This window comes from Mercenaria mercenaria, chromosome 8, assembly GCF_021730395.1.
Source record: "Mercenaria mercenaria strain notata chromosome 8, MADL_Memer_1, whole genome shotgun sequence".
Lineage (NCBI taxonomy): Eukaryota > Metazoa > Mollusca > Bivalvia > Venerida > Veneridae > Mercenaria > Mercenaria mercenaria.
Window position 1 is genome coordinate 74091371 of NC_069368.1, and position 26878 is coordinate 74118248.

Consider the following 26878-nt stretch of genomic DNA (forward strand, 5'->3'; position numbering starts at 1 on the left):
TCATGATAAGTAGAAGAAACTTTCAAGACAGGTTATATTTTATTAAACAGTACATTTCGTCCTATATCACATGTACTTCGAGTCTGTTCATGTTCTATTTTGTAGAAGATATCAAGCTTCTTTTTCAAAAGTATTTTGTCATTCCTTTTATGATTATTTTGTGTCTAACATATTTCTCCAGGTACTCCGTTTGGGCGGGCAGGCGGCGTCCACAGACTTTGTCCGGAGCATATCTTCTTCATGCATGGAGGGATTTTGATGAAACTTGGCACAGTTGTTCACCTCCGTCTTGTGCGCAAGAACCAGGTCCCTAGGTCTAAGTTCAAGGTCACACTTTGAGGTCAAAGGTCAAATTCAAGAATGACTGTCTGGGGCATATCTTCTTCATGCATGGAGGGATTTTGATGAAACTTTGCACAATTGTTCACCATCATGAGACAGAGTGTCATGCGCAAGAACCAGGTCCCTAGGTCTAAGGTCAAGGTCACAGAGATCAAAGGTCAAATTCAAGAATGACTTTGTCCGGAGCATATCTTCTTCATGCATGGAGGGATTTTGATGAAATTTGGCACAGTTGTTCATCATCATGAGACGGAGTGTCATATGCATGAACCAGGTCCTTAGGTCTAAGGTCAAGGTCACACTTAGAGATCAAAGGTCAAATTCAAGAATGACTTTGTCTGGAGCATATCTTCTTCATGCATGGAGGGATTTTGATGTAACTTGGCACAATTGTTCACCATCATGAGACAGAGTGTCTTGCGCAAGAACCAGGTCCCTAGGTCTAAGGTCAAGGCCACAGAGGTCAAAGGAAACAAGAATGAAAACTTTTTCTGTAGCATTTCTTCTTCATGCATGGAGGGATTTTGATATAACTTGGCACAAATGTTCACCACCATGAGATGGAGTGTCTTGCACAAGAACCAGGTCCCTAGGTCTAAGGTCAAGGTCACACTTAGAGGCCAAAGGTCAGATACAAGAATGACTTTGTCCAAAGCATTTCTTCTTCATGCATGGAGGGATTTTGATGTAACTTGGCACAATTGTACACCATCAAAAATGATTCATGAGACGAAGTGTCATGCGCAGGTCCCTTCTTTAGAATCACTTCCCTTTGTTGTTACTATAAATAGCTTGTATTGTAACTTTTTCATTACTAGTCATAGGGAAAAACCGAGACCACTTTTCTGTAGTACAACATGCATGTTACATCCAATTCTGAGGTGTATTTTGACCTATCTCTACCTGGTAAGGATTTTTGTGTGGACTTACAATTTTTGAGGGGGGGATTTTTTTTTTTTTTTTTTTTTTTTAAAGATTAACTTACCTAAAATTGTGTCGGTGCGACGTTAAACCCAACAAAATAAAAAATAAATCCCTTATTTGTTACTATAAATAACTTATATTGTAACTTTTTTATAACTGACAATAGGGAAAAACCAAGACCACTTTTCTCTGGAACAGCATAGATGTTACTTTCAAATTTTAGGTGTATTTTAAGGTATCTCTACCTGGTAAGGAGTTTTTATGTGGATTTAGAAAAACAAAAGAATTACAATAATTACTACCACGAAATTAAAATTCCATTTGCAAATACAGGTGCTAGTGTAAAGAAATTTGCTGTGACAGGCGTATATTGTGACATTCTGGCACTCTTGTTTTGAGATGATAAGCATTTCTTATAACTTTTTTTTAGCTCACCTGAACTTTGTTCAGATTGATCTATTGGTATAGGTGGATGGTGTGGTGTCCATCATCCATTGTCAGTCGTCCTTCGTCCTGCATTAACATTTTTTACTTAAACATCTTCTCTAAAACTACTGGTCAGAATTGCACCAAATTTGGGCTGTAGCAATCTGGCAAAGACCTCCGACAAGTTTCTAATGGTTTTCTTTTAGGGGCCGCAAGAGCTAAAAATAGAAAAAAAAATCTTAAAACAACTTCACATGAACTGCTTGATGGATATTCATTAAGCTTGGTCTGTAGCATTGTTATAATGTCCTCTTCCAGTTTTATTCAAATGGGGGCACTTGGCCCCTTTTAAGGGCCACAAGGGCTAAACATGAAAATATATTTAAACAACTTCTTCCATGAACCTCTCTATGGATCTTCATCAAAGTTGGTCTGTAAAATTATATGGTCCTCTCCCAGTTTTGTTTAGATGGGAGCACTTGGCCACATTAAGGGGCCGAAAGGGCTTAGCATGAAACTACCGTCTAACAATTCTTTTCATGAACTGGTTGGTGGATCTTCCTCATACTTATAGCATCCTTATAAGGTCCTCTCCAAAATTTGTTCTAATGGAGGCACTTGGAGCTAAAAATAGAAACCTTTCTTGTCCGGTCAATATCTCTGCTATTCATCACGGAATTTTGATACAACGTATTAGTCGGCATTAATGTTCCCCATCATGAGGCAACATGATATGTGCAGACCCAGACCCCTAGATCCAAGGTCAAGGTCACCCTTAGAGGTCAAATGTTAACATGATCTGTTTCTTGTCCGGTCCATAATTCTGCCATTCATCAAGGGACTTTGAAATTACTTTGCATAAATGTTCCCCATAATGAGTTGATGTGCAAGTGCAAGAACTAAACCCATAGCTCCTAGATCAAGGTCACACTTGGGGGTCACTGGTTTAGAGCATCAGTTTCATGTCCAGTCCATAACTCTACCATTTATCAAGGGATTTAAAAATCACTTGGTGAAAATATTCCCCTTAATGAGATGATGTGTCATATGCAACACCCAGGCCCTTGTTTCCGAGGTCAAGGTCACACTTAGAGGTCAAAGATAATAGGTATTTTCTTTTTAGCTGGACTAATCAAAGACTAAGTAGAGCTGTCTTACTCACCGCGGCCTTGGCGTCACACCTTGGTTAAGTTTTTCATACCAGTCCACATTTTAACAAAACATTTTGAGATAAAGCTTTGAAACTTTCAACACTTGTGTACCATCAACTTGTCCAATTTTAGGCAAAAGTACATAACTCCATCGAGGATTTTGGTCGAATTCTGGCCCCTTTTCACTTAACAAATCTTGGTTAAGTTTTTTGTACCAGTTCATATTTTGTGTAAACTGTTTGACATTTGGCTTTGAAACTTTTATCAGTTGTTTATTAAAACAGTCTAATAGTATAATTTATGTACTCTGACCTATAGATAGTCTATCTGTAGGCAAGTAGTATAATTTATGTACTCTTGCCTGTAGCTAGTTGCCCCATGTTGTTCTGGGACGATCTCTGTATGAAAAGAATTGGAACCACTGCCTTACCCTTGCATGATCATAAGAGGCGACTAATAGGGTCTTAACACTTGGTTTTGCAGTAACTCTGTGATTCCAGCAGGTATGCAAATTTTGATTCCATACCTCATGTTTTTATTTTGATGTAAATGAGATGTGGAACCAAAATTTGTAGTCCTGTTTGGCGCCATATAACCTATACTGTGTTGGAGCGCCGTAAAAACCCAAATATATAAATAAACTGTAGCTAGTCTATCTGTAGGCAGGAGTACATAACTCTGCCAACTATTAGGACAAGTTCGATTTTTGACATTGGCGTCAAACCACAAATTTTTCACATAGTTATCAGCCATGGCCACAAGTAATTTTTAAGCTTGTCCAGGCACTTTCTTTGAATACTTTTATTCAGAGTCACAGTTAACATACCATTAATACATGTAAACAGATGTTTGCACTAAAAGGGTGGTTATAGAACATGTTAATCATGACTTATTGCTGGTTATCGTGGAAATTAAAAATATTTCAGGTTTTTGGACAGATATGAAAGAGTGTCATCTATTAACACCTCCTTTATTTTCAGAATTTTCAGTTAGTATACAATATTAATGCACGCTGTCGATAAACATATAAACAAGAAATAATTCAAGGTGTTAAGCTGTAAACAAAGGCGATAATTTGTTTCAAAGTGGTAAATTTACACGATATGAAAGAATAGCTTTTCACTAAAATACAATGTTGAATTTCTGATTTTATTTGATGGGTGGGTGTTTTACTGAAATTAAAAGAATTTTTTAAAAATGTTATAAAATATAGTGTCCAACCTAATTGAAGCATTTTAATGAATAAACTTGTTTTCCTTCTTGACCATTCATTAAAGTTTTATCTTTCGCTGAGTATTTAAAGGGATACAAATGTATCTAAACTTAGGTAAAATATATTGAAGTAACATTTTTTTGGACAGATTAGTGTCCACCCCAAATGGATCCAAATGATTTTGAATCCACTTTATTTCCAAATTAGAGCCTCCTTAATAACATAACCGCTATAAGCAGCAGTGTGCCTTGATAAAGTAATGTATATTTATGTAAGTAATGATGTATCAAAGATACTGAATCTTGTTATTTAGTGAATAAAACATAGTGAAAAATGCAAATAAATGCATGTTTGGTATATTTATAAATGTCTCAAATTCGGGTATGACTAGCTTGTACTATATACAGTAGCAATGGCTTAGAATGATGAGGTGCTAAGTCAGTAGAGATTAAACAGCACTTGTAATTCCAAGGAGTCTAGTTTGGATTGTGAAGTGGGACTGTAATTTTAAGCTATATGTTTGATTAGTCATTGTTTTGTAGAGGGCAGTTTAAAATGGAGATTGTAAGCTTCTAATTGTAAAATGGAGAGGTATATAACCCTATTATATTATGTCTTGCAGGACAGCTGGGATGCTGAAGATGATGAAGAGAAGAAGGCAGAAGGTAAATCATGACTGTCTCTAATAGGGCTGTCATTATTTTTGGTTACGGGTTTATCCCTCTACCAAAGTTAAAGTGTATTTCTTACAATCATAGCGTCTTTATTTTATTCCGAATCACATCCAAAGGATGTTCATGTGCTACACAAAATAGTCCCATTCATGAACAATGCGGATGAATTATCAATGAACAAGCAGTTCTTATTTAACCTGTATCCACTCACACTGACCCTTAGATTATATAAGATCAATCAATGATAAGGTATTCCAGCCCATGGTTACATCACAAGCTGGGTCAGGCAGAGTTCATCTTAGATATGAGGCACAGTAAATTTGTATTTGTTTCTCATTCATGTATATTCATAGACTGGCATTTAAACAGAAAATAAATCAACCAAAAACCCGCAACCTTCAGACATTTCAAGGCTTTGATTAGTCTAAGTACTGATGTATGGAAGATACAATCAGGTAAAATACTCGTGTAATTGTACATCTTAACATTCAAAATCAGTGAACAATGAAGCCATATTTGCAAATGTAAATGAAAATTTTCAGTTAAAATATATATTAAAAAAAAATTATTACAGAGAATCTTACTATTTTACTGGGGCCTCCATGGCTGAGTGGTTAATGTTGCTGACTTTGAAACACTTGTCCTCACCGATGTAGGTTCAGGCCTCACTCGGGAAGTTGAATTCTTCATGTGAGGAAGCCATCCAGGTGGTTCTACCCTGGCACCCGCCTGTGATGAAATAATGCACGGAGGGGCACCTAGAATCTTCCTCCACCTTCATAGCTGGAAAGTCGCCATATGACCTATAAGAAAGATTTACAAGGATAAGAAAACAGAATCACTGATATTTTCAGTGATTTTGTTATTTACTTTAGATTAATAGACTTAAACAAAGACAGGAAATAATAAAAAATAGTTATAAGCATATTTAGGTCCTTTTTTAGCTCACCTGTCACAAAGTGACAAGGTGGACTTTTGTGATCGCGCGGTGTCCGTCGTCCTGCGTCCGTGCATGCATAAACTTTTCCTTGTGACATCTCTAGAGGTCACATTTTTCATGGGATCTTTATGAAAATGGGTCAGAATGTTCATCTTGGTAAAGTCTAGGTCAAGTTCGAAACTGGGTCACGTGCCGTCAAAAACTAGGTCAGTAGGTCTAAAAATAGAAAAACCTTGTGACCTCTCTAGAGGCCATAATTTTCAATGGATCTTCTTGAAAATTGGTCAGAATGTTCACCTTGATGATATCTAGGTCAAGTTCGAAACTGGGTCAAACGTGGTCAAAAACTAGGTCAGTAGATCTAAAAATAGAAAAACCTTGTGACCTCTCTAGAGGCCATATATTTCACAAAATCTTTATGAAAATTGGTCAGAATGTTCAGCTTGATGATATCTAGGTCAAGTTCGAAACTGGGTCATGTGCCGTCAAAAACTAGGTCAGGAGGTCTAAAAATAGAAAAACCTTGTGACCTCTCTAGAGGCCATATATTACACAAGATTTTCATGAAAATTGGTCAGAATGTTCACCTTGATGATATCTAGGTCAAGTTCGAAACTGGGTCACGTGCGGTCAAAAACTAGGTCAGTAGGTCTAAAAATAGAAAAACATTGTGACCTTTCTAGAGGCCATATGTTTCACAAGATCTTCATGAAAAGTGGTCAGAATGTTCACCTTGATGATATCTAAGTCAAGTTCGAAACTGGGTCACGTGCCTTCAAAAACTAGGTCAGTAGGTCAAATAATAGAAAAACCTTGTGACCTCTCTAAAGGCCATATTTTTCATGGGATCTGTATGAAAGTTGGTCTGAATGTTCATCTTGATGATATCTAGGTCAAGTTCGAAACTGGGTCACGTGCGGTCAAAAACTAGGTTTAAGTCTAAAAATAGAAAAACCTTGTGACCTCTCTAGAGGCCATATATTTCATGAAATCTTCATGAAATTTGGTCAGAATGTTCACCTTGATGATATCTGAGTCAAGTTCGAAAGTGGGTCACGTGCCTTTAAAAACTAGGTCAGTAGGTCAAATAATAGAAAAACCTTGTGACCTCTCTAGAGGCCATATTTTCCATGGGATCTGTATGAAAGTTGGTCTGAATGTTCATCTTGATGATATCTAGGTCAAGTTCGAAAGTGGGCCATGCGCCATCAAAAACTAGGCCAGTAGGTCAAATAATAGAAAAACCTTGTAACCTCTCTAAAGGCCATATTTTTCAATGGATCTTCATGAAAGTTGGTCTGATTGTTCATCTTGATGATATCTATAAACCTTTCAAAACCTTTAATTTCAGAGCAAACCTTTAAAACCTTTAAATCTTCTGAAAAAAACTTTAAAACGGCCAAATAGCCTGTAATTTTCACTCAAAACCTATATTTTTGTTCAGACTGCTTGCCGTGCCAGTTTAAAGCAAGTAATGGTTATACTACTGTATTTCTTCCCCCCTTTTTAGCTCATCTGATTTTTTGAAAAAAAATGATGAGTTATTGTCATCACTTGAGCGGTTGTCGGCGTCGGCGTCTGCGTCGGCGTTGCCTGGTTAAGTTTTATGTTTAGGTCAGCTTTTCTCCTAAACTATCAAAGCTATTGCTTTGAAACTTGTAATACTTATTCACCATCATAAGCTGACCCTGTATAGCAAGAAACATAACTCCATCTTGCTTTTTGCAAGATTTATGGCCCCTTTTGTACTTAGAAAATATCAGATTTCTTGTTAAGTTTTATGTTTAGGTCAACTTTTCTCCTAAACTATCAAAGCTATTGCTTTGAAACTTGGAATACTTGTTCACCATCATAAGCAGACCCTGTACATCAAGAAACATAACTCCATCTTGCTTTTTGCAAGATTTATTGCCCCTTTTGGACTTAGAAAATCAGTTTTCTTGGTTAAGTTTTATGTTTAGGTCAGCTTTTATCCTAAACTATCAAAGCTATTGCTTTAAAACTTGCAACACTTGTTCACCATCATAAGTTGACCCTGTATAGCAAGAAACATAACTCCGTCCTGCTTTTTGCAAGATTTATGGCCCCTTTTGGACTTAGAAAATATCAGATTTCTTGGTTAAGTTTTATGTTTAGGTCAACTTTTTCTCTTAAACTATCAAAGCTATTACTTTGAAACTTGCAACACTTGTTCACCATCATAAGCTGACCCTGTACAGCAAGCAACATAACTCCATCCTGCTTTTTGCAATAATTATTGCCCCTTTTGGACTTAGAAAATCATTTTCTTGGTTGAGTATTATGTTTAAGTCAACTTTTCTCATAAACTATCAAAGCTATTGCTTTAAAACTTGCAACAGTTTTTCACCATCATAAGTGGACACTGTACATCAAGAAACATAACTCTATCCTGCTTTTTGCAAGAATGATGGCCCTTTTTAGACTTAGAAAATCATGGGTAGGACAATATTTCTATTACACAAAAAAATCAGATGAGCGTCAGCACCCGCAAGGCGGTGCTCTTGTTAAGTGTTGTTATTAGGATACTGCTTGTGTATCTTTCATCTTGAGTTTTTCAGAATGCTGTTGTGTTCACCAGACCACATACATGTAGTAAATACCTATATATATTATGTGTTTTCAACGAGAATTCCGACAAAATAGCCTTTATTATGTCTCCCCCAGGAGACATATTGTTTTTGCCCTGTCCGTCCGTCCTTCCGTCTGTCCGTCCGTCCGTACGTCACACTTCATTTCCGAGCAATAACTGGAGAACCATTTGACCTAGAACCTTCAAACTTCATAGGGTTGTAGGGCTGCTGGACTAGACGACCCCTATTGTTTTTGGGGTCACTCTGTCAAAGGTCAAGGTCACAGGGGCCTGAACATTGAAAACCATTTCGGATCAATAACTAGAGAACCACTTGACCCAGAATGTTGAATCTTCATAGGATGATTGTTCATGAAGAGTAGATGACCCCTATTGATTTTGGGGTCACTCCATCAAAGGTCAAGGTCACAGGGGCCTGAACATTGAAAACCATTTCCAATCAATAGCTAGAGAACCACTTGACCCCGAATGTTGAAACTTCATAGGATGATTGTTCATGAAGAGTAGATGACCCCTATTGATTTTGGGGTCACTCCGTCAAAGGTCAAGGTCACAGGGGCCTGAACATTGAAAACCATTTCCAATCAATAACTAGAGAACCACTTGATCCAGAATGTTGAAACTTCATAGGATGATTGGTCATAAAGAGTAATTGACCCCTATTGATTTTGGGGTCACTCCATCAAAGGTCAAGGTCACAGGGGCCTGAACATGGAAAACCATTTCCAATCAGTAACTAGAGAACCACTTGACCCAGAATGTTGAAACTTCATAGGATGATTGTACATGCAAAGTAGATGACCCCTATCGATTTTGGGGTCACTCCATTAAAGGTCAAGGTCACAGGGGCCTGAACATTGAAAACCATTTCCGGTCAATAACTTGAGAACCACTTGACCCAGAATGTTGAAACTTAAAAGGATGATTGGTCATGCAGAGTAGATGACCCCTAACGATTTTGGGGTCACTCTGTGAAAGGTCAAGGTCACAGGGGCCCGAACATTGAAAACCATTTCCGGTCAGTAACTTGAGAACCACTTGACCCAGAATGATGAAACTTCATAGGATGATTGGTCATGCAGAGTAGATGACCACTAACAATTTTAGGGTCACTCTGTTAAAGGTCAAGGCCACAGGGGCCTGAACATGGAAAACCATTTCCAATCAATAACTTGAGAACCTCTCGACCCAGAATGTTGAAACTTCATAGGATGATTGGTCATGCAGAGTAAATGACCCCTATTGTTTTTGGGGTCACTCTGTTAAAGGTCAAGGTCACAGGGGCCTGAACATTGATAACCATTTCCGATCAGTAACTTGAGAACCACTTGACCCAGAATGTTGAAACTTCATAGGGTGATTGAACATGCAGAGTAGATGACCCCTATATATTTTGAGGTCACTTGATCAAAGGTCAAGGTCACAGGAGCCTGAACAGTGACTTGAGAACCACTAGGCCAAGAGTGTTGAAATTTAGCGGGATGACTGGACATGCCAAGTAGATGATCCCTATTGCAGCCAACCATCAGTGTCTCTTTGACTTTCACTCCTGACCCCTATTGACTTCTTGCCTATAGGACTTTGCATTGGGGGAGACATGCGCTTTTTTACAAAAGCATTTTCTAGTTTACTCTTTATTTTTAGCCCACCATCATCAGATGGTGGGCTATTAAAATCACTCTGCATCCGTGGTCCGTCCGTCCGTCCGTCTGTTAACAATTTCTCGTTATCGCATCTCCTCAGAAACTACCAGGGGGATTTTGACCAAACTTTGTCAGAATGCTGTATTGGTACCCTAGTTGTGTCCCCCTGAAAATCAGACTGGTTTAACAATTTTTGAGTGGGTTATGGCCCTTTGTTTATGTTTATAATTTACATAGATTTATATTGGGAAAAATTTTGAAAATCTTCTTGTCCAAAACCACAGAGCCTAGGGCTTTGATATTTGGTATGAAGCATCATCTAGTGGTCCTCTACCAAGATGATTCAAATTATATCCCTGGGTCAAATTTGGTCACGCCCCGGGGTCACATGGTTTATATATACTTATATAGGGAAAAACTTTGAAAAACCTCTTGTCCAAAACCACAGGGCCTAGGGCTTTAATATTTTGCATGTGACATCATCTAGTGGTCTTCTACTTAGATTGTTCAAATTATCCCCCTAGGGTCAAATATGGCCCCGCCCTGGGGGTCATATGGTTTACATAGACTTATATAGGGAAAAACTTTGAAAATCTTTTTGTCCAAACCGCAAAGCCTAGGGCTTTGATATTTGTTATGTAGCATCATCTCCTGGTTCTCTACCAAGTTTGTTCAAATCATCCCCCTAGGTTCAAATATGGCCCCGCCCTGGGGGTCATATGGTTCATATAGACATATATAGGGAAAAGCTTTTAAAATCTTGTCAATAACCTACAGCATTCAAATTTGGACCACATGTATAGTTTTGAATGAGTGGCGAGATGAACATTGACATGAGTTGACCTTGATCTTGACCTAGTGACCTACTTTCACATTTCTGTAGCTACAGCCTTCAAATTTGGACCACATGCATAATTTTGTGCATTGGAAAAAACTTTAACCTTGACATTGACCTAGTGACCTACTTTCACATTTTTGAAGGTACAGGCTTCAAATTTGGACCACATGCATAGTTTTGTGTTCCGAAATGAAATTTGACCTTGATCTTGACCTAGTGACCTACTTTCACATTTCTCAAGCTACAGCCTTCAAATTTGGACCACATGCATAGTTTTGTGTACCGAAAAAAACTTTGACCTTGACATTGACCTAGTGACCTACTTTCACGTTTCTCAAGCTACAGCCTTCAAATTTGGACCACATGCATAGTTTTGTGTACTGAAAAAACTTTGACCTTGACATTGACCTAGTGACCTACTTCCACATTTTTGAAGGTACAGGCTTCAAATTTGGACCACATGCGTAGTTTTGTGTTCTGAAATGAAATTTGACCTTGATTTTGACCTAGTGAGCTATTTTCACATTTCTCAAGCTACAGCCTTCAAATTTGGACCACATGCATAGTTTTGTGTATCGAAATGAAATTTGACCTCGACATTGACCTATTGACCCTACTTTCACATTTTTCAAGCTACAGCCTTCAAATTTGGACCACATGTATAGTTTTGTGTACCGAAAAAATCTTGGACCTTGACATTGACCTAGTGACCTACTTTCACATTTCTCAAGCTACAGCCTTCAAATTTGGACCACATGCATAGTTTTGTGTACCGAAATGAAATTTGACCTTGACATTAACCTGTTGACCTACTTTCACATTTCTCAAGCTACAGCCATCAAATTTGGACCACATGCATAGTTTTGTGTACTGAAATGAAATTTGACCTCGACATTGACCTAGTGACCTACTTTCACATTTCTCAATCTACAGCCTTCAGATTTGGACCACATGCATAGTTTTGTGTACCGAAATGAACTTTGATCTTGAGATTGACCTATTGACCTACTTTCACATTTCTCAAGCTACAGCCTTCAAATTTGGACCACATACATATTTTTGTGTTCTGAATTGAAATTTGACGTTGATTTTTATCTAGTACCTACTTTCACATTTCTCAAGCTGCAGCCTCCAAATCTGAAGCACATGCATAGTTTTGTTTACTGAAATGAACTTTGACCTTGAAATTGATCTTGTGACCTACTTTCACATTTCTCAAGCTACAGCTTTCAAATTTGGACCACATGCATAGTTTTGTGTACCGAAATGAAATTTGACCTTGACATTAACCTGTTGACCTACTTTCACATTTCTCAAGCTACAGCCATCAAATTTGGACCACATGCATAGTTTTGTGTACTGAAATGAAATTTGACCTCGACATTGACCTAGTGACCTACTTTCACATTTCTCAATCTACAGCCTTCAGATTTGGACCACATGCATAGTTTTGTGTACCGAAATGAACTTTGATCTTGAGATTGACCTATTGACCTACTTTCACATTTCTCAAGCTACAGCCTTCAAATTTGGACCACATACATATTTTTGTGTTCTGAATTGAAATTTGACGTTGATTTTTATCTAGTACCTACTTTCACATTTCTCAAGCTGCAGCCTCCAAATCTGAAGCACATGCATAGTTTTGTTTACTGAAATGAACTTTGACCTTGAAATTGATCTTGTGACCTACTTTCACATTTCTCAAGCTACAGCTTTCAAATTTGGACCACATGCATAGTTTTGTGTATCGAAATGAAATTTGACCTCGACATTGACCTATTGACCCTACTTTCACATTTTTCAAGCTACAGCCTTCAAATTTGGACCACATGTATAGTTTTGTGTACCGAAAAAATCTTGGACCTTGACATTGACCTAGTGACCTACTTTCACATTTCTCAAGCTACAGCCTTCAAATTTGGACCACATGCATAGTTTTGTGTACCGAAATGAAATTTGACCTTGACATTAACCTGTTGACCTACTTTCACATTTCTCAAGCTACAGCCATCAAATTTGGACCACATGCATAGTTTTGTGTACTGAAATGAAATTTGACCTCGACATTGACCTAGTGACCTACTTTCACATTTCTCAATCTACAGCCTTCAGATTTGGACCACATGCATAGTTTTGTGTACCGAAATGAACTTTGATCTTGAGATTGACCTATTGACCTACTTTCACATTTCTCAAGCTACAGCCTTCAAATTTGGACCACATACATATTTTTGTGTTCTGAATTGAAATTTGACGTTGATTTTTATCTAGTACCTACTTTCACATTTCTCAAGCTGCAGCCTCCAAATCTGAAGCACATGCATAGTTTTGTTTACTGAAATGAAATTTGACCTTGATTTTGACCTAGTGAGCTACTTTCACATTTCTCAAGCTACAGCCTTCAAATTTGGACCACATGCATAGTTTTGTGTATCGAAATGAAATTTGACCTCGACATTGACCTATTGACCCTACTTTCACATTTTTCAAGCTACAGCCTTCAAATTTGGACCACATGTATAGTTTTGTGTACCGAAAAAATCTTGGACCTTGACATTGACCTAGTGACCTACTTTCACATTTCTCAAGCTACAGCCTTCAAATTTGGACCACATGCATAGTTTTGTGTACCGAAATGAAATTTGACCTTGACATTAACCTGTTGACCTACTTTCACATTTCTCAAGCTACAGCCATCAAATTTGGACCACATGCATAGTTTTGTGTACTGAAATGAAATTTGACCTCGACATTGACCTAGTGACCTACTTTCACATTTCTCAATCTACAGCCTTCAGATTTGGACCACATGCATAGTTTTGTGTACCGAAATGAACTTTGATCTTGAGATTGACCTATTGACCTACTTTCACATTTCTCAAGCTACAGCCTTCAAATTTGGACCACATACATATTTTTGTGTTCTGAATTGAAATTTGACGTTGATTTTTATCTAGTACCTACTTTCACATTTCTCAAGCTGCAGCCTCCAAATCTGAAGCACATGCATAGTTTTGTTTACTGAAATGAACTTTGACCTTGAAATTGATCTTGTGACCTACTTTCACATTTCTCAAGCTACAGCTTTCAAATTTGGACCACATGCATGGACCACATGCACAGCGGTGTGTACTGAAATGAAATTTGACCTTGATTTTGACCTTGAGCTAGTCTTGAAATTTGGAACAATCAAAAATGGCTCAATGGTGGGCGCCAAGATCACTCTGTGATCTCTTGTTTAATATTTTACACTAAAAGGCCTTTATTTCCATAGATTGGAGCCTTTATAAAAACCTTTATTTATGTTCAGGCCTGCTAGGAGGCCTGTATCTAGGTCAAGTTCGAAACAGGGTCATGTGCGGTCAAAAACTAGGTCAGTAGGTCTAAAAATAGAAAAACCTTGTGACCTCTCTAGAGGCCATACTTGTGAATGGATCTCCATAAAAATTGGTCAGAATGTTCATCTTGTCAAGTTCGAAAGTGGGTCACGTGCCATCAGAAAGTAGGTCAGTAGGTCAAATAATGAAAAAACGTTGTGACCTCTCTAGAGGCCATATTTTTCATGGGATCTGTATGAAAGGTGGTCTGAATGTTTATCTTGATGATATCTAGGTCAAGTTTGAAACTGGGTCAACTGCGATCAAAAACTAGGTCAGTAGGTCTTGAAATAGAAAAACCTTGTGACCTCTCTAGAGGCCATACCCTTGAATGGATCTTCATGAAAATTGGTCAGAGTGTTCACCTTGACGATATCTAGGTCAAGTTTGAAACTGGGTCACTTCCCTAAAAAAACTAGGTCAATAGGTCAAATAATAGAAAAACCTTGTGACCTCTCTAGAGCCCATATTTTTAAATGGATCTTCATGAAAATTGGTCAGAATTTTTATCTTGATAATATCTAGGTCAGGTTCAAAACTGGGTCACATGAGCTCAAAAACTAGGTCACTATGTTAAATAATAGAAAAAATGACGTCATACTCAAAACTGGATCATGTGGGAAGAGGTGAGCGATTCAGGACCATCATGGTCCTCTTGTTGACTTGTGTGTCATGGCGCTAAAATCTTTCCACGTTTCCCTAAAATCTCTCCACTTCTCCCTAAAATCTCTCCACTTCTCCCTTATCTAAGCTGAAGGAGAAGTGACCTCCTTAAAATCTTAGCCTAGCTTAAGCCCTGCAATATAAAACCCAAGAAAAACAAAAAACACTATTTTACAAGTACAAAAAGTTTTGGCCAGTGTTGAAATATAAATCAAAACTATTTCTGTCTGCCATTTTTTTTTTCTTTGAGAGTCTTGATATATTGTCAGTGATTTGCATTTGTACCGTATGACCATCCAATATATTTCCGTATTAGATACAGTATATTCCATATTGGATTAATTTGCATTTTATTTTTAGCTCCACTATTTGGAGAATAGTGGGGCTATTCTACTCGCCCTGGCATCGACGTGACCTTTCTTGGTTAAAGTTTTTCAGCAACCTTTGTTTTTCTGTCATATCTTTGTTACCATTGCTTATATCTTACTGTAACTTCACATAAACATTGTCCAGTATACAAGCAAAATATATGTAGGGACTGAGCCCATCATGCCCAAGGTCAAGGTCACCAAGGTGTTATACTTAGGTTATTTTTAAGGTTAAAGTTTTTCGGCAACCTTTGTTTTTCTGTCATATCTTTGTTACTATTGCTTATATCTTATTGTAACTTACATAAACATTGTCCAGCATACAAACAAAATATGTACAGGGGCTGGGCCCATTATACCCAAGGTCAAGGTCACCAAAGTCTTATACTTAGGTTATTTTTAAGGTTAAAGTTCTTCGGCAACCTTTGTTTTTCTGTCATATCTTTGTTACTATTGCTTATATCTTACTGTAAGTTCACATAAACATTGTCCAGCATACAAACAAAGTATGTGCAGGGGCTGGGCCCATTATACCCAAGGACATGGTCACAAAGTTGTTATACTTAGAATTATTTTAATGTTAAATTTTTTCAAAAGCTTCGTTTATAGATATATCTTTGGTACTTTAAAAGATAAAGACTTGAAATTAAAAATATTTCTTTAAAATCATCATCTGCATGTGTGGTTACAAACCCCATAACTCTAATTGTACTTCTGACAGGATTATGCCCCTTTTTTACTTAAAGTTTTTTTTTGCAATCTTCGCTTTCTGGATATAACTTTAGCACAATATAAGATAAATACTTGAAACTTAAACTGTATTTTTATCATCATCATCTGCCAGGGCCCTCGTTTGCCGATTTTTGGGGCCGAAATTCGGCCCCGTTCCCCCCTCGAAATAGTATGCTTTTTTCCCCCGAAGTATAGAAAAATTCCCCCTCGAAAGAAAAAAAAATCAAGCAAAAAATCGATACCCGATAGTCTTAGGAGCGTCTCGTAACTTAATGAGCCTGATAAAGTTTTACTCCTTCTCTTATCAGTCATTTTCTACAGTAAAACTATATCCACGATAAACACGTGTATTCAAAATAAACACACGCGGTCATGCCCTCCCGCCTTTGATCTTCTGCTAAATTCCCGCTCTTTATCATGTGGACATGCCACGCTGATTTTTCTTTATCAGCAAGTTACGTCACGGCGAGTGAACATAGGTAATGAGAATCAATGAAGTGTTAACATTAATTGATAAAGCGGTACCCGTATTGAGCCTGCATACTGTCAAAAAGCGCCAATTATTAAATTATCGTAATTAAGCGACCAGCTGATTACCGAGATTTCTTCATGCAAACTTTAAATAAGTCATTGTTTAATGATTGTACCTTTATATCAACCAGAAAATCCACAAATTTAAATGGATTTGGAAAGTAAAAATAAGTTTAGAATGTCCGTTTACGATTCTAATTACACCCGATGACATATGCAATTTTTCCAAAATTCACTAAAAAAACTTGACACACAATGCAATTTTTAATGAAAAGTAGCATCATTATTTGAGGAACTATCTCTGGTTTACCTTAGTGGACCAAGTTTACTGGCAAAAACAACATTTCAGAGGACATTCCAAAAGTGTACCAGTATCCGGATAGTACGTTTTTGGATACATTTTTACAGTGTTTTAGCACTTTTCTGCTAACAAACAAAAATATTGAAGAAAAACCTCATCAAATTAAAATGAATTTTGATAAAAATTTATTTACAATATCAGATTATATGACCTGAAACAGAAATTATTATTATGTTATTATGATGTAACATGTTCTTGGTTTTAGTAGCTATTAATTACTTAGTATTACTTTATAAGAAAATATAGTCAATTGTATCGATGTGTTGGGGCAGGACTCTTGTATTTTGAAAAAGGACCCTTCAAAATTTTGACCCAGGGGTCCTGGGACTCTTGGGTTTCCAGGTCTAGTGGAACCCCTGGTTTTACTGATCCGTATAATACACGCGTTTTTCAGTTCCCGGGATGCGTTTATGCAAAGTTACTTAACTTTGAAAATAAAATGTCGCATAATGCACATCATACCGTAAAAAGATCACGGATGCAACAGGGGCGAAATGCGCAAAAAAGATTTGCTTTTTAAGCAGCATGCTCTCAAAAAAACAAACTACTGTCACAGACACCACTGTTTCATCAGGACCAGACATGCACAATCAGGTAGATACGATGAAGGGAAGCCCTGCTCCGGCTGCTGCTGAGACAATGTCCGTGGATACTGCTAGTGCTACCGATAATGACGACATGTGAACCTCGCTTGGATATCACATAACTGATTTAATAAAAGAGAATAAAAGTTGCCTGTTTTTAATAGATTATGTTCTGTACAATACTTCAGATATATTCACATTAGTTTGATATCTGTAATATTCAATTGACCTTAATTTCATATCTCCAGAATGAATTCCCCCCTCCCTTGAAAACGACGCGAAATTCCCCCCTCCAAGGGCCCCGGCCCCAATCCCCCAAAATGTAGAGAGGGCCCTGTCTGCATGTGTGGTAGCAATCCCCATAACTCTTATTTTTTTTTTTATTTTTTTTTTTAACAAAATTATGCCCCTTTCATACTTAAATTTTTTAACAAACTTCGTTTTCTGGACATAACTTTGGTACTATATAAGATAATGACTTGAAACTCAAAATATATCTTTACCATAAACATCTGCATGTGTACTAACAATCATTATAACTCTAGTTTGTGTTCTTGACAGAATTATGCGCCTTGGTGTATATCTTCCTTTTAAAGTAGAGGTCTCTTATTGAGACTTCTATTCATTTTACAACCGCCTCGGTAGCCTAGTGGTAGAGCGTCCGCTTTGAGTGCGGGAGGTCGTGGGTTCGATCCCCGGCCGCGTCATACCAAAGACGTAAAAAATGGTACTAGCAGCTTCCTCGCTTGGCGCTCAGCATTAAGGGGATAGTGCTAGGACTGGTCAGCCCGGTGTCAGTATAATGTGACTGGGTGGGGTATCATGCCACGTGTCTACGGCGTGATATTCCAGTGAGGCAGCACTATAAAGTTGGGCATTGTGCTCACTGCTACAAGTAGACACCGTCGTTTATATGACTGAAAAATTGTTGAAAAAGACGTTAAACCCGAACACACACACACACACACACACACTCTATTCATTTTACTGTCAAATCCCCGAATAGTGGAGCGCGCTGTCTTACGGACAGCTCTTGTTTTAATTCCAATGTAATCCAAAAGATAAAAATCTTTGACCTATAAAAATATCCTCATGAATTTCTATGTCAGAAAATTCTTGACATTCTGTTCTTTCTGTATACCACAAGTATTATTTGTTTTGATCACCTTAAATACTTACTGAATTATGCACATCTGTTTTGTTCTTCACTTTTACAGAGAAAAATAAGCATAGAATACAAAGATTTTTTAACAATACCGGTAATATTCCGAGTATATTTGAACATGTGCCCATCTGGAAAACATTGGACTTTCATAATATGTTTTTTGAATGGGTACTTGTCTAAATTTATTACAGCATTGTTAAATAAATAGTAATTACATGAAAAGATTACTGAATTTTAACATCAGTTTTAACTGAACTTGTAAAGAACACAAAAGAGAATGGGTTATGATGTCTGAATAATAAAGAAAACTGTAATTATTTTTTAGAAGATACTGGAGTTAAAGCGGTACAAAGGAAGAAAAAGAAGCCCCTTGCAGAAAGAATAGCTGAGAAAGAAGCTGCTAGAATTGCTAAGGAGCAAGCTGAGGTTGGTACTATTTACAGTACATATAAAAAATTTGATGAACAGCAACTTGACATAAAGTGTTACACTGGTATAGACTTTAATTATGACATTTTAGCTTACCCACAGGATTATTAATGATAAAGGTGTCTTTCATCCTTCTCCATGACATACTCCAGTCATCAGTTACTTTGAACAGCATGGCAATAATTAGAAATTTTACTGAAATAGCAAAGAGGATCCTTGTATATTGGATACTTACGCTATGGCAGCCTAAAGGAAAAGTATCCTGCCCATCATTAGATCAGTGCCATTTGCAGGGAGGTCCATTGATTTTGTCTTGTTCGTCTGTCTCTGTCTGTCAAAAAAGTTACGCCGAAATACTCCTGTAAAATTATTGTTGAGATTTCAACCAAAGTTTGTTTAGATGCTCAGTGCCATAGCTAGTTTTGCATATTGTTGTCATTTGCGGGTTTACTTTTTACTCTTGTCCGCACTCTAAGTCGAACATTTCTCATCCGATCTTCACCAAACTTGAACAAAGCATGTTTGACCATGAGACCTCGGCCAAGTTCGATAATTAGCCAAATCTGTCCAGGCATTTTAGAGTTACGGCCCTTGAATTACTGAAAAAATCCATCTGTTTACTCTTGTCCGCTCTCTAAGTCGAACATTTCTCATCCAATCTTCACCAAACTTGAACAAAATGTGTTTGGCCATAAGACCTTACCCAAGTTCGATAACTAGCCAAATCCGCCCAGGCACTTTTGATTTATGGCCCTTGAATTACTGATTGGATCCACTCATCCAGACCATCTAATTGGATCCACTCGTCTAAAACATCTAGAGAAACTAACATTTTTCAGAGGGGCAGTTGTGGGAGACATGCGCTTTTCTCAAATGCATCTCTAGTTACTTTTTGGCTTAGTTATTGCCTCTGAAACATCCATTTTTGCTAATCTAGTTTTAGATTGATGGTCATTTTATCTATGTCTCCCTCATGTTGTGAGGTGACACATTAAGATAGTGCTGTCCGTCTGGGTCAATCTGCATATCACAAAGTTTATTCACATAACTTTTCCAACACCACCAGGTGTATTAAAACCACTTACAAAAGTTATCATTGCCAAGCCTTGTAGTGCATATTATCAACATGATCTGATTCTTTGATTTTCTGTCGAGTTATGGCCCATTTCTCTTATATCATTGGGCAGACTTTCGTCAAACCTTACAGAAGTAATCAGTGCAATGCCTTATTGTGTATATTGTTGGCATGTTTAGGCTCAGTGATTTTCAGTGGAGTTACGACCCTTGATTCGTGGTAGATTACCTTGTCGACACAACTGCTTCAACACCATCAGCAAGTATTACACCAAACTTTATATAATTGATCATTGCTGGAGTTGTGACCCTCAGTTTGTGTCATTTTATCAGGTAAATGTTTGTTGAGTGTTAGGAGACATACGTTTTTTTTCTGAAAAACAATCTCTAGTTTTAGATAAATTAGATTACATCTTTAAAGGCAAGTGATATAATTACAAAAATATTAGAATTACTACTGATTAGCCTAATCTAAGATAAGTAAGTTGTTAATCAAGTTATTCTTAAAATAAGAAAATGAGAAACTGGAGGAAAGTCTTAAAGAAAAAGGAAACATATTTTTATATAAGTAATCTTGTATATATCCTTTTTATATGCCGTCACTGAAGAGTGGGGTGTATTATGTGAACACTCGTGGTGGGCGGGCGGTCGGCGTCCAAAGCATGTCCGCTCTTTAAGTCAAACAGTTTTCATCGAATCTTCACCAAACTTGCTGACAGTGTTTGTGGGCATAATATCTCGGCCAGGTTCGAAAACCACTCAAATCGCCCCAGGCACTCTTGGATTATGGCCCTTGAATTACGCGAAAAACTGCGGATTTAGCCTTGTCTGCGCCCTAAGTCAAACAGTTTTCATCCAACGGGCGTATTTTGGGACAGTCTGGCACTCTTGTTTGAATTTTTGAGATTCTAGTTTTTGAAACTTATTGGTCACTTCTACAGCTATGTATTATTGCACTTTAAATGCTAGCATTATCTCTTTAACCTTTTGACATAGGGTCTTTACTACTGCAGCAACACTACATAGTTGTGAGTAAATAAACAAATTTCATGGTTATAGAATGTGTGGCTCCTATTATAAATTGGAATTTAGGTAAATTGCTGCTTTAAGAATAGAGAAAGATGAAAATGGTCATCTAATTTGTGTTATGCAGTTATCTATGAAGTTGAGTAGCAGCATAGATCTTTGGCTTGTTTCACCATTACCAGATGTTGTTGTTTGTATTTTAAAGTGTAAGCTCTTAGTTCCAGTAAAATTCTTCAAGATTTCTTAAAAATAATAATCTGCATAACTGGGCAATGGCCTACAAGGGCCTAAGGCTATTAAACTGAGTTTGGGGACTAGTCTAAGACTCAAGCCTTTCTGTTGGTCAATTTCAGGTTTCTCCTCAAAAACAACCAATTAAATGCTGAAGGTTTTAGACTTGTTTCATAACTTGGTTTAGCAGAACAGATTTCAGTTGATGAAATTTTCTGAATTTTTGCTCATTTTTCAGTTTGTTTAAATGGTAACTAGGGACAGCAGCTTTGTATTTTCATAACTAAGCCTTTCTGAATAAAGGTCATAAGTCAGGGTGAATGCATTTCATCCCTTAGCATCTCCAGAATATTGTTCACAATAAGAGTTAACTTTGTTTCTGGACAAAGCATGTGGTCAGAAGCCAAGGTAACTGCTCATCGTTCATTTGCAGTTTCCAATAGATTTAATTATGTTTTCACAGAAAGAAGAAAACCGAGAATTGACCAAAGAGGAAAAGCAAGCTGAGGCTGAGAGACTGAAAAAAATCCAGGAAGAATCGGATCTAAAGCTAGCAAAGGAAGCTTTTGGTACGGTTTTTAGCTCACCTCAGCACAAAATGTTTATTTTGAGCTTTTAGGATGGTTTGATGCCTGTCATCCACCAGTCCCATCTGCCTTAATTTTTCTAAAGAACATCTCGTTCTTAAACATCAAGCCAAACTCACCCATACTTCACAGATAGTCCCCATTCAGATCCCTCAAAATCTAGGTCATCATTGCTGAAAGCTGGTTGCTATACCATCCAATTAGAAAAACTTTTAAGAATCTTCTCCAAAGAAACTACTTGCCCAAATTTGAAATAATTTCACGCAAGTGTTCCTTGGGTGACCCTCTACCAAATTATAACCCACATTGACACATTTTTTTGTTTGTTTGCTTTCAGTTATGTGATATTATGTTTTTGTGTCTTTACCGTAATATTGCTTTTCTGCCTCTCCCCAACCCACTTGACACACAGTGGCTATACTGTTGAAAAACGGCATTAAACCCAACAAAAACAAAACAAATTTCTTGATACTGTCCCTCTGGTATCATTCATTCATCCCCCTCCCTCTTTCCTCCACCCCACCCCTCTCCCAGAACACAGATTCCCTTGTCCATATTGAAGGTGAACAGTTTAAATGATAAGTTCTAATGTTGGATCAGAATTATGAAGGCGTTTATAATATATATTCTTGAAATATCTTGCCATTTTCCTTAGAACATTTGCTGGTAAAGTTACATCTAAAACAACAATGCTACCTTCATTGCTAGCCTACTACATGTTTATACAGATATTATTTACTACATTGCTTTTCTTGTGTCTAGCTGTAGGAATAAAATGCACTAAAATTAAATTGCCTTCAAAGTTGCAGTTTTAACCATTCTGAGGCTGACAATCTAGCTTGTTTAACAAATACATTACGTGTTTTAAAAAACTCATTCAAATTTCTAAAAGAAGTAGACCCGTTAAATTTTAGCTTTTCAACTAGCAATGTTTAAGAAAAAGATATGCCGATTGTTGTCTTGTTAAAAGTCGATGTAGAATAACTCTTTGTCAGAATTTTAGGACTTTTTGTTCTTTCTATATAAATTATGTTAACCGCCTTGGTAGCCTAGTGGTAGAGTGCCCCTTCATCTTGGGTACGATCCCTGGCCGCGTCATACCAAAAATGTAAAAAAAATGGTATTAGTTTCCTCACTTGGCGCTCAGAATTAAGAGGATAGTGCTAGGACTGGTCAGCCCGGTGTTAGTATAATGTGACAGGATGAGATATCATGTCACATGCCTATGGTGTGATATTCCAGTGAGGCACTATAAAGTTGGGCATTGCGCTCTCTGCTACAAGTATACACCATCATTTATATGACTGAAAAATTGTTGAAAAAGACGTTAAACGCGAACACACACACACACACACATTAAATGATGTCAATTGTCTTCAAGATATTTAAGAGAAAAATGTTCTCAAGCTTATATAACCATTATAATATTTAGCACATTTATATTCTAGGAGTGGATGCCACTGGTTTAGATGCAATGTTCCCTGTCACAGAAGAAGAATTTGACAAATTTCGAGATGCCTTAAAATTAAAAATTTCCCGTTTCAATGTAAGTATAGCAAAACTGAAAGTGTAGAACAAAAGTGTAGAATTGAAATTGTATATGCACAGATCAGTCTTTAAACTTATCACTTGTCAGTTGTTAAATATTAGAAACAAATTCAGATCTTACTCTCTACGATATTCCTTGTTGTTCTTAAAATAAATCCGTGTGAGAATATAAAGGAAGTGAATATAAAAATGCTGTTTCAAATAGATCGACCATCTTTAAAAAGGGATTCTATCATGACCCATTTTGTTTTCCTATTAAACAAAGAAGGCTGAAAACTCAGTGTTATTTAAGAAATAATTAATAGCAGAAGAGTGTTTTAACACTTATTTATGCATGATGGGCGGTTATATGTCGGGCGTAATAATTTCACGAGGGCGCAGCCTGAGTGAAATTATTTGTACGACTTATTACTGCCCGAGTGCATAAATAGTGTTAAAATACGGTTTTGGTATAAATTATTTCGATTCTAATATGCCCTTAATCTAAAACAGTAGATAAAATATAGTAGCGCTCTTTCTTGGTCGCAACAAAAACATTGACGTCACCGCATGTTAACGTGACGTCATTCTAGCATTAGAGTGTTTTAACAGAGAAAAGCATATTAGAATATTCAACAATTCATTTTTCTGATATCACAATTATTACATAATAGCGTTAGACAGCATAGCTGCATGCTGGAAAGGAAATCAACAGAAAACAGGCAAATATTTTATTGATATCGTCAAGGACGCACATAATAATCCTTGATAACGTGTTAGAATTGAAATAATATATCATAAACAGTGATTTGCGCTTGAATAAAATCATTGTTTGCAGTTTAGATGCGTATTATTATATCACGAGGGCTGTGTCCTCATGATGTAATTTCTTAGCATCTAAACTCCAAACAATGATTTTATTCAATGACAAGTCACTGTATGGGATATATTATTTTCTTAGATTTCAGATTTTAAAGAGTTTTAATAAATAACATGAAAAAATATTAACTGTACAAGCATATGTTCCTTTCCCACAAGAATTTTATATTGTCTCCACCCTCCCCCACTCTGGGGGAGCCATTGTTTTTGCCCTGTCTGTCCGTCACACTTCATTTCCAATCAATAACTGGAGAACCATTTGACCTAGAACCTTCAAACTTCATAGGGTAACAGAGCTTATGGAGTAGACGACTCCTATTGCTTTGGAGGTTAATCTATCAAAGGTCAAGGTCACAGGGGCCTGAACATGAAAAACTATTTCCAATCAATAACTTCCAGAATGTTGAAACTTCATAGGATGATTGAACTTGCAGAGTAGATGACCCCTATAAATTTTTGACTCACTCTATTAAAGGTCACGGTCACAGTTTCCAGAATATGGAAATCCATTTCCGTTCATTAACTTGAGAACTATTTGACCAAGAAACTTCAAACTTCATAGGATGATAGAACTTACAGAGTAGATGACCCCTATTGTTTTTTGGGCCACTCCATCAAAGGGCAAGGTCACAGTGGCCATCCGTCTGTCACACTTTATTTCGATCAATAACTGGATAACCATTTGATTTAGAACCTTCAAACTTCATAGGGTGATAGGGCTTACAAAGTAGATGACCCCTATCATTTTTGGGGTTACTAGATCAAAGGTCAAGGGCACAGGGACCAGAACATGGAAAACAGTTTCCGATCAATAACTTGAAAACCATTTGACCCAGAACCTTCAAACTTCATAGGATGATAGGACTTACAGAATAGATTACTTTTATCGTTTTTTGGGTCATTTGAGCTTAGGTCACGGTCACAGGGGCCTGAACATGGAAAACCATTTCCAATCAATAACTTGAAACCACTTGACCTAAGATGCTGAGACTTCATAGGATGATTGGACACAGAGAGTAGATGACCCCTATTGATTTAGGGGTCACTCAATCAAAGATCAAGGTCACAGGGGCCTGAACATGGAAATCTGTTTCCAATTCATAACTTGAGAACCACTAGGCCCAGAATGATGAAACTTAGTAGGATGATTGGTCATGCCAAGTATAATGTGGTATAATGACTTTAAGAATTCATTATACCAAATAGTCAAGCATTATTCATCCATTTTTTCGGTCAGTGAAAATAGCTTAGATGGTAGTCACATGAAAAACTGACAGGTTATAATACAATGTATCTCACCCAGGTTAACTACCCTCTGGCCACATAAAGATTGTTGTTTTGTCCAGTTACTAATTGTTTTGACAAGCTGACTAAATAGGAATCCTGACATGTTTATTTACTAATGGTCATTTTGCGCGTTTTCTTCGAGGAAAACATTTTAGTCATCCGATGGTCAGTTTTCCTTAAATACCGCTAATTTTGAGATAGAACTTCAGCATCAATCTTGCATTGTCCGGTTGTAGATACGTATGCCGATAGTCAATACAAAATAAGTTAGGTTAGGACCGAGGCAATTAACAATGTGTTAAAGATTAGAGATTATTCAAAATAACAGTTTATGTTAGAGACTATATTAATGAATTATAAAGATAGACATTGATGATTTAAATATATTATCATAGCGTATAGTAAATATTAAATAGTAGTTATTATAGAGAACAGTTGTTGTTGCTGCTGATATTTAGTAGCATGAACCTTAACCCTGTTACACCACAGTAAGATCCCTATTGCAGTCAACCATCAAATTGAATGTCCCTTTGACTTTCGCTCCTGTCCCCTATTGACTTCTTGCCTATTACGACTATGCATTGGGGGAGACACACGCTTTTCTACAAAAGCATCTTCTAGTTTTGTGTAGCATTGTAAAAATCTTACATGCCTGCCTGTGTAGGTTATAGGAATCTGAGTGACAGCAGGGAAAAAAATACCTTGCAATACCAGGGGGTTTTATCTGTGCTGTCCTGAGGGTTAGGAAAGTCATCTGCATGATAAATTCAGACATGTAAGATCATTCTTGCCTGTCACGACAAAATTTAAAAAATACTGGATGTTATAAAATAGCATATAAACATGCAGTTGCAGATGTCGAAATTTAGACATAACAATGCAGGCATGTAGCTTGTCCTTTTCCATAGGGAAAAGGACAAGTTCATCTACTACTGGGATTTTTTTTCTTTCCCCACTGGGTATGCACAAAAGATCAGTTATTTTATGTAATATTTGTTTTTCAGAGCTCAAAACATTATGGTACATTTATAGAGAAGTTAATGCAAGACCTAATCATGGATAGTAAGTATTTGTTTATCATTTGGTAATAGTACCATAGATATACTGAATTTGCAAGTTTGTGCAAACCATGAATATTGGCAGTATGTTTAGTAAATATATTGGATATTTTATATGATCAGTGTCCATGAAGTCCAATTTTCTGCCACTTGAGCAGTTCTTATCCACTGTACACAAAACTTGGTTACAATGTTTTTGGACATAATATATTGGCCAAGCTTGATAACCAGCTG

The 26878-nt window shown here is 37.0% G+C and overlaps 1 protein-coding gene across 1 annotated transcript in view; it reads left to right on the forward strand.

Annotated features, from left to right (window-relative positions):
• LOC123566067 (eukaryotic translation initiation factor 3 subunit J-B-like) overlaps nt 1-26878 on the forward strand; it is a 49073-nt gene that overhangs the window by 11212 nt on the left and 10983 nt on the right. Inside the window, exons 3-7 of the mRNA XM_045359900.2 lie at nt 4679-4721; nt 18872-18972; nt 21770-21875; nt 23342-23439; nt 26591-26648. Of these exons, the coding sequence (XP_045215835.2) occupies nt 4679-4721; nt 18872-18972; nt 21770-21875; nt 23342-23439; nt 26591-26648 (406 nt within the window). The remainder of the gene's footprint in view (nt 1-4678; nt 4722-18871; nt 18973-21769; nt 21876-23341; nt 23440-26590; nt 26649-26878) is intronic.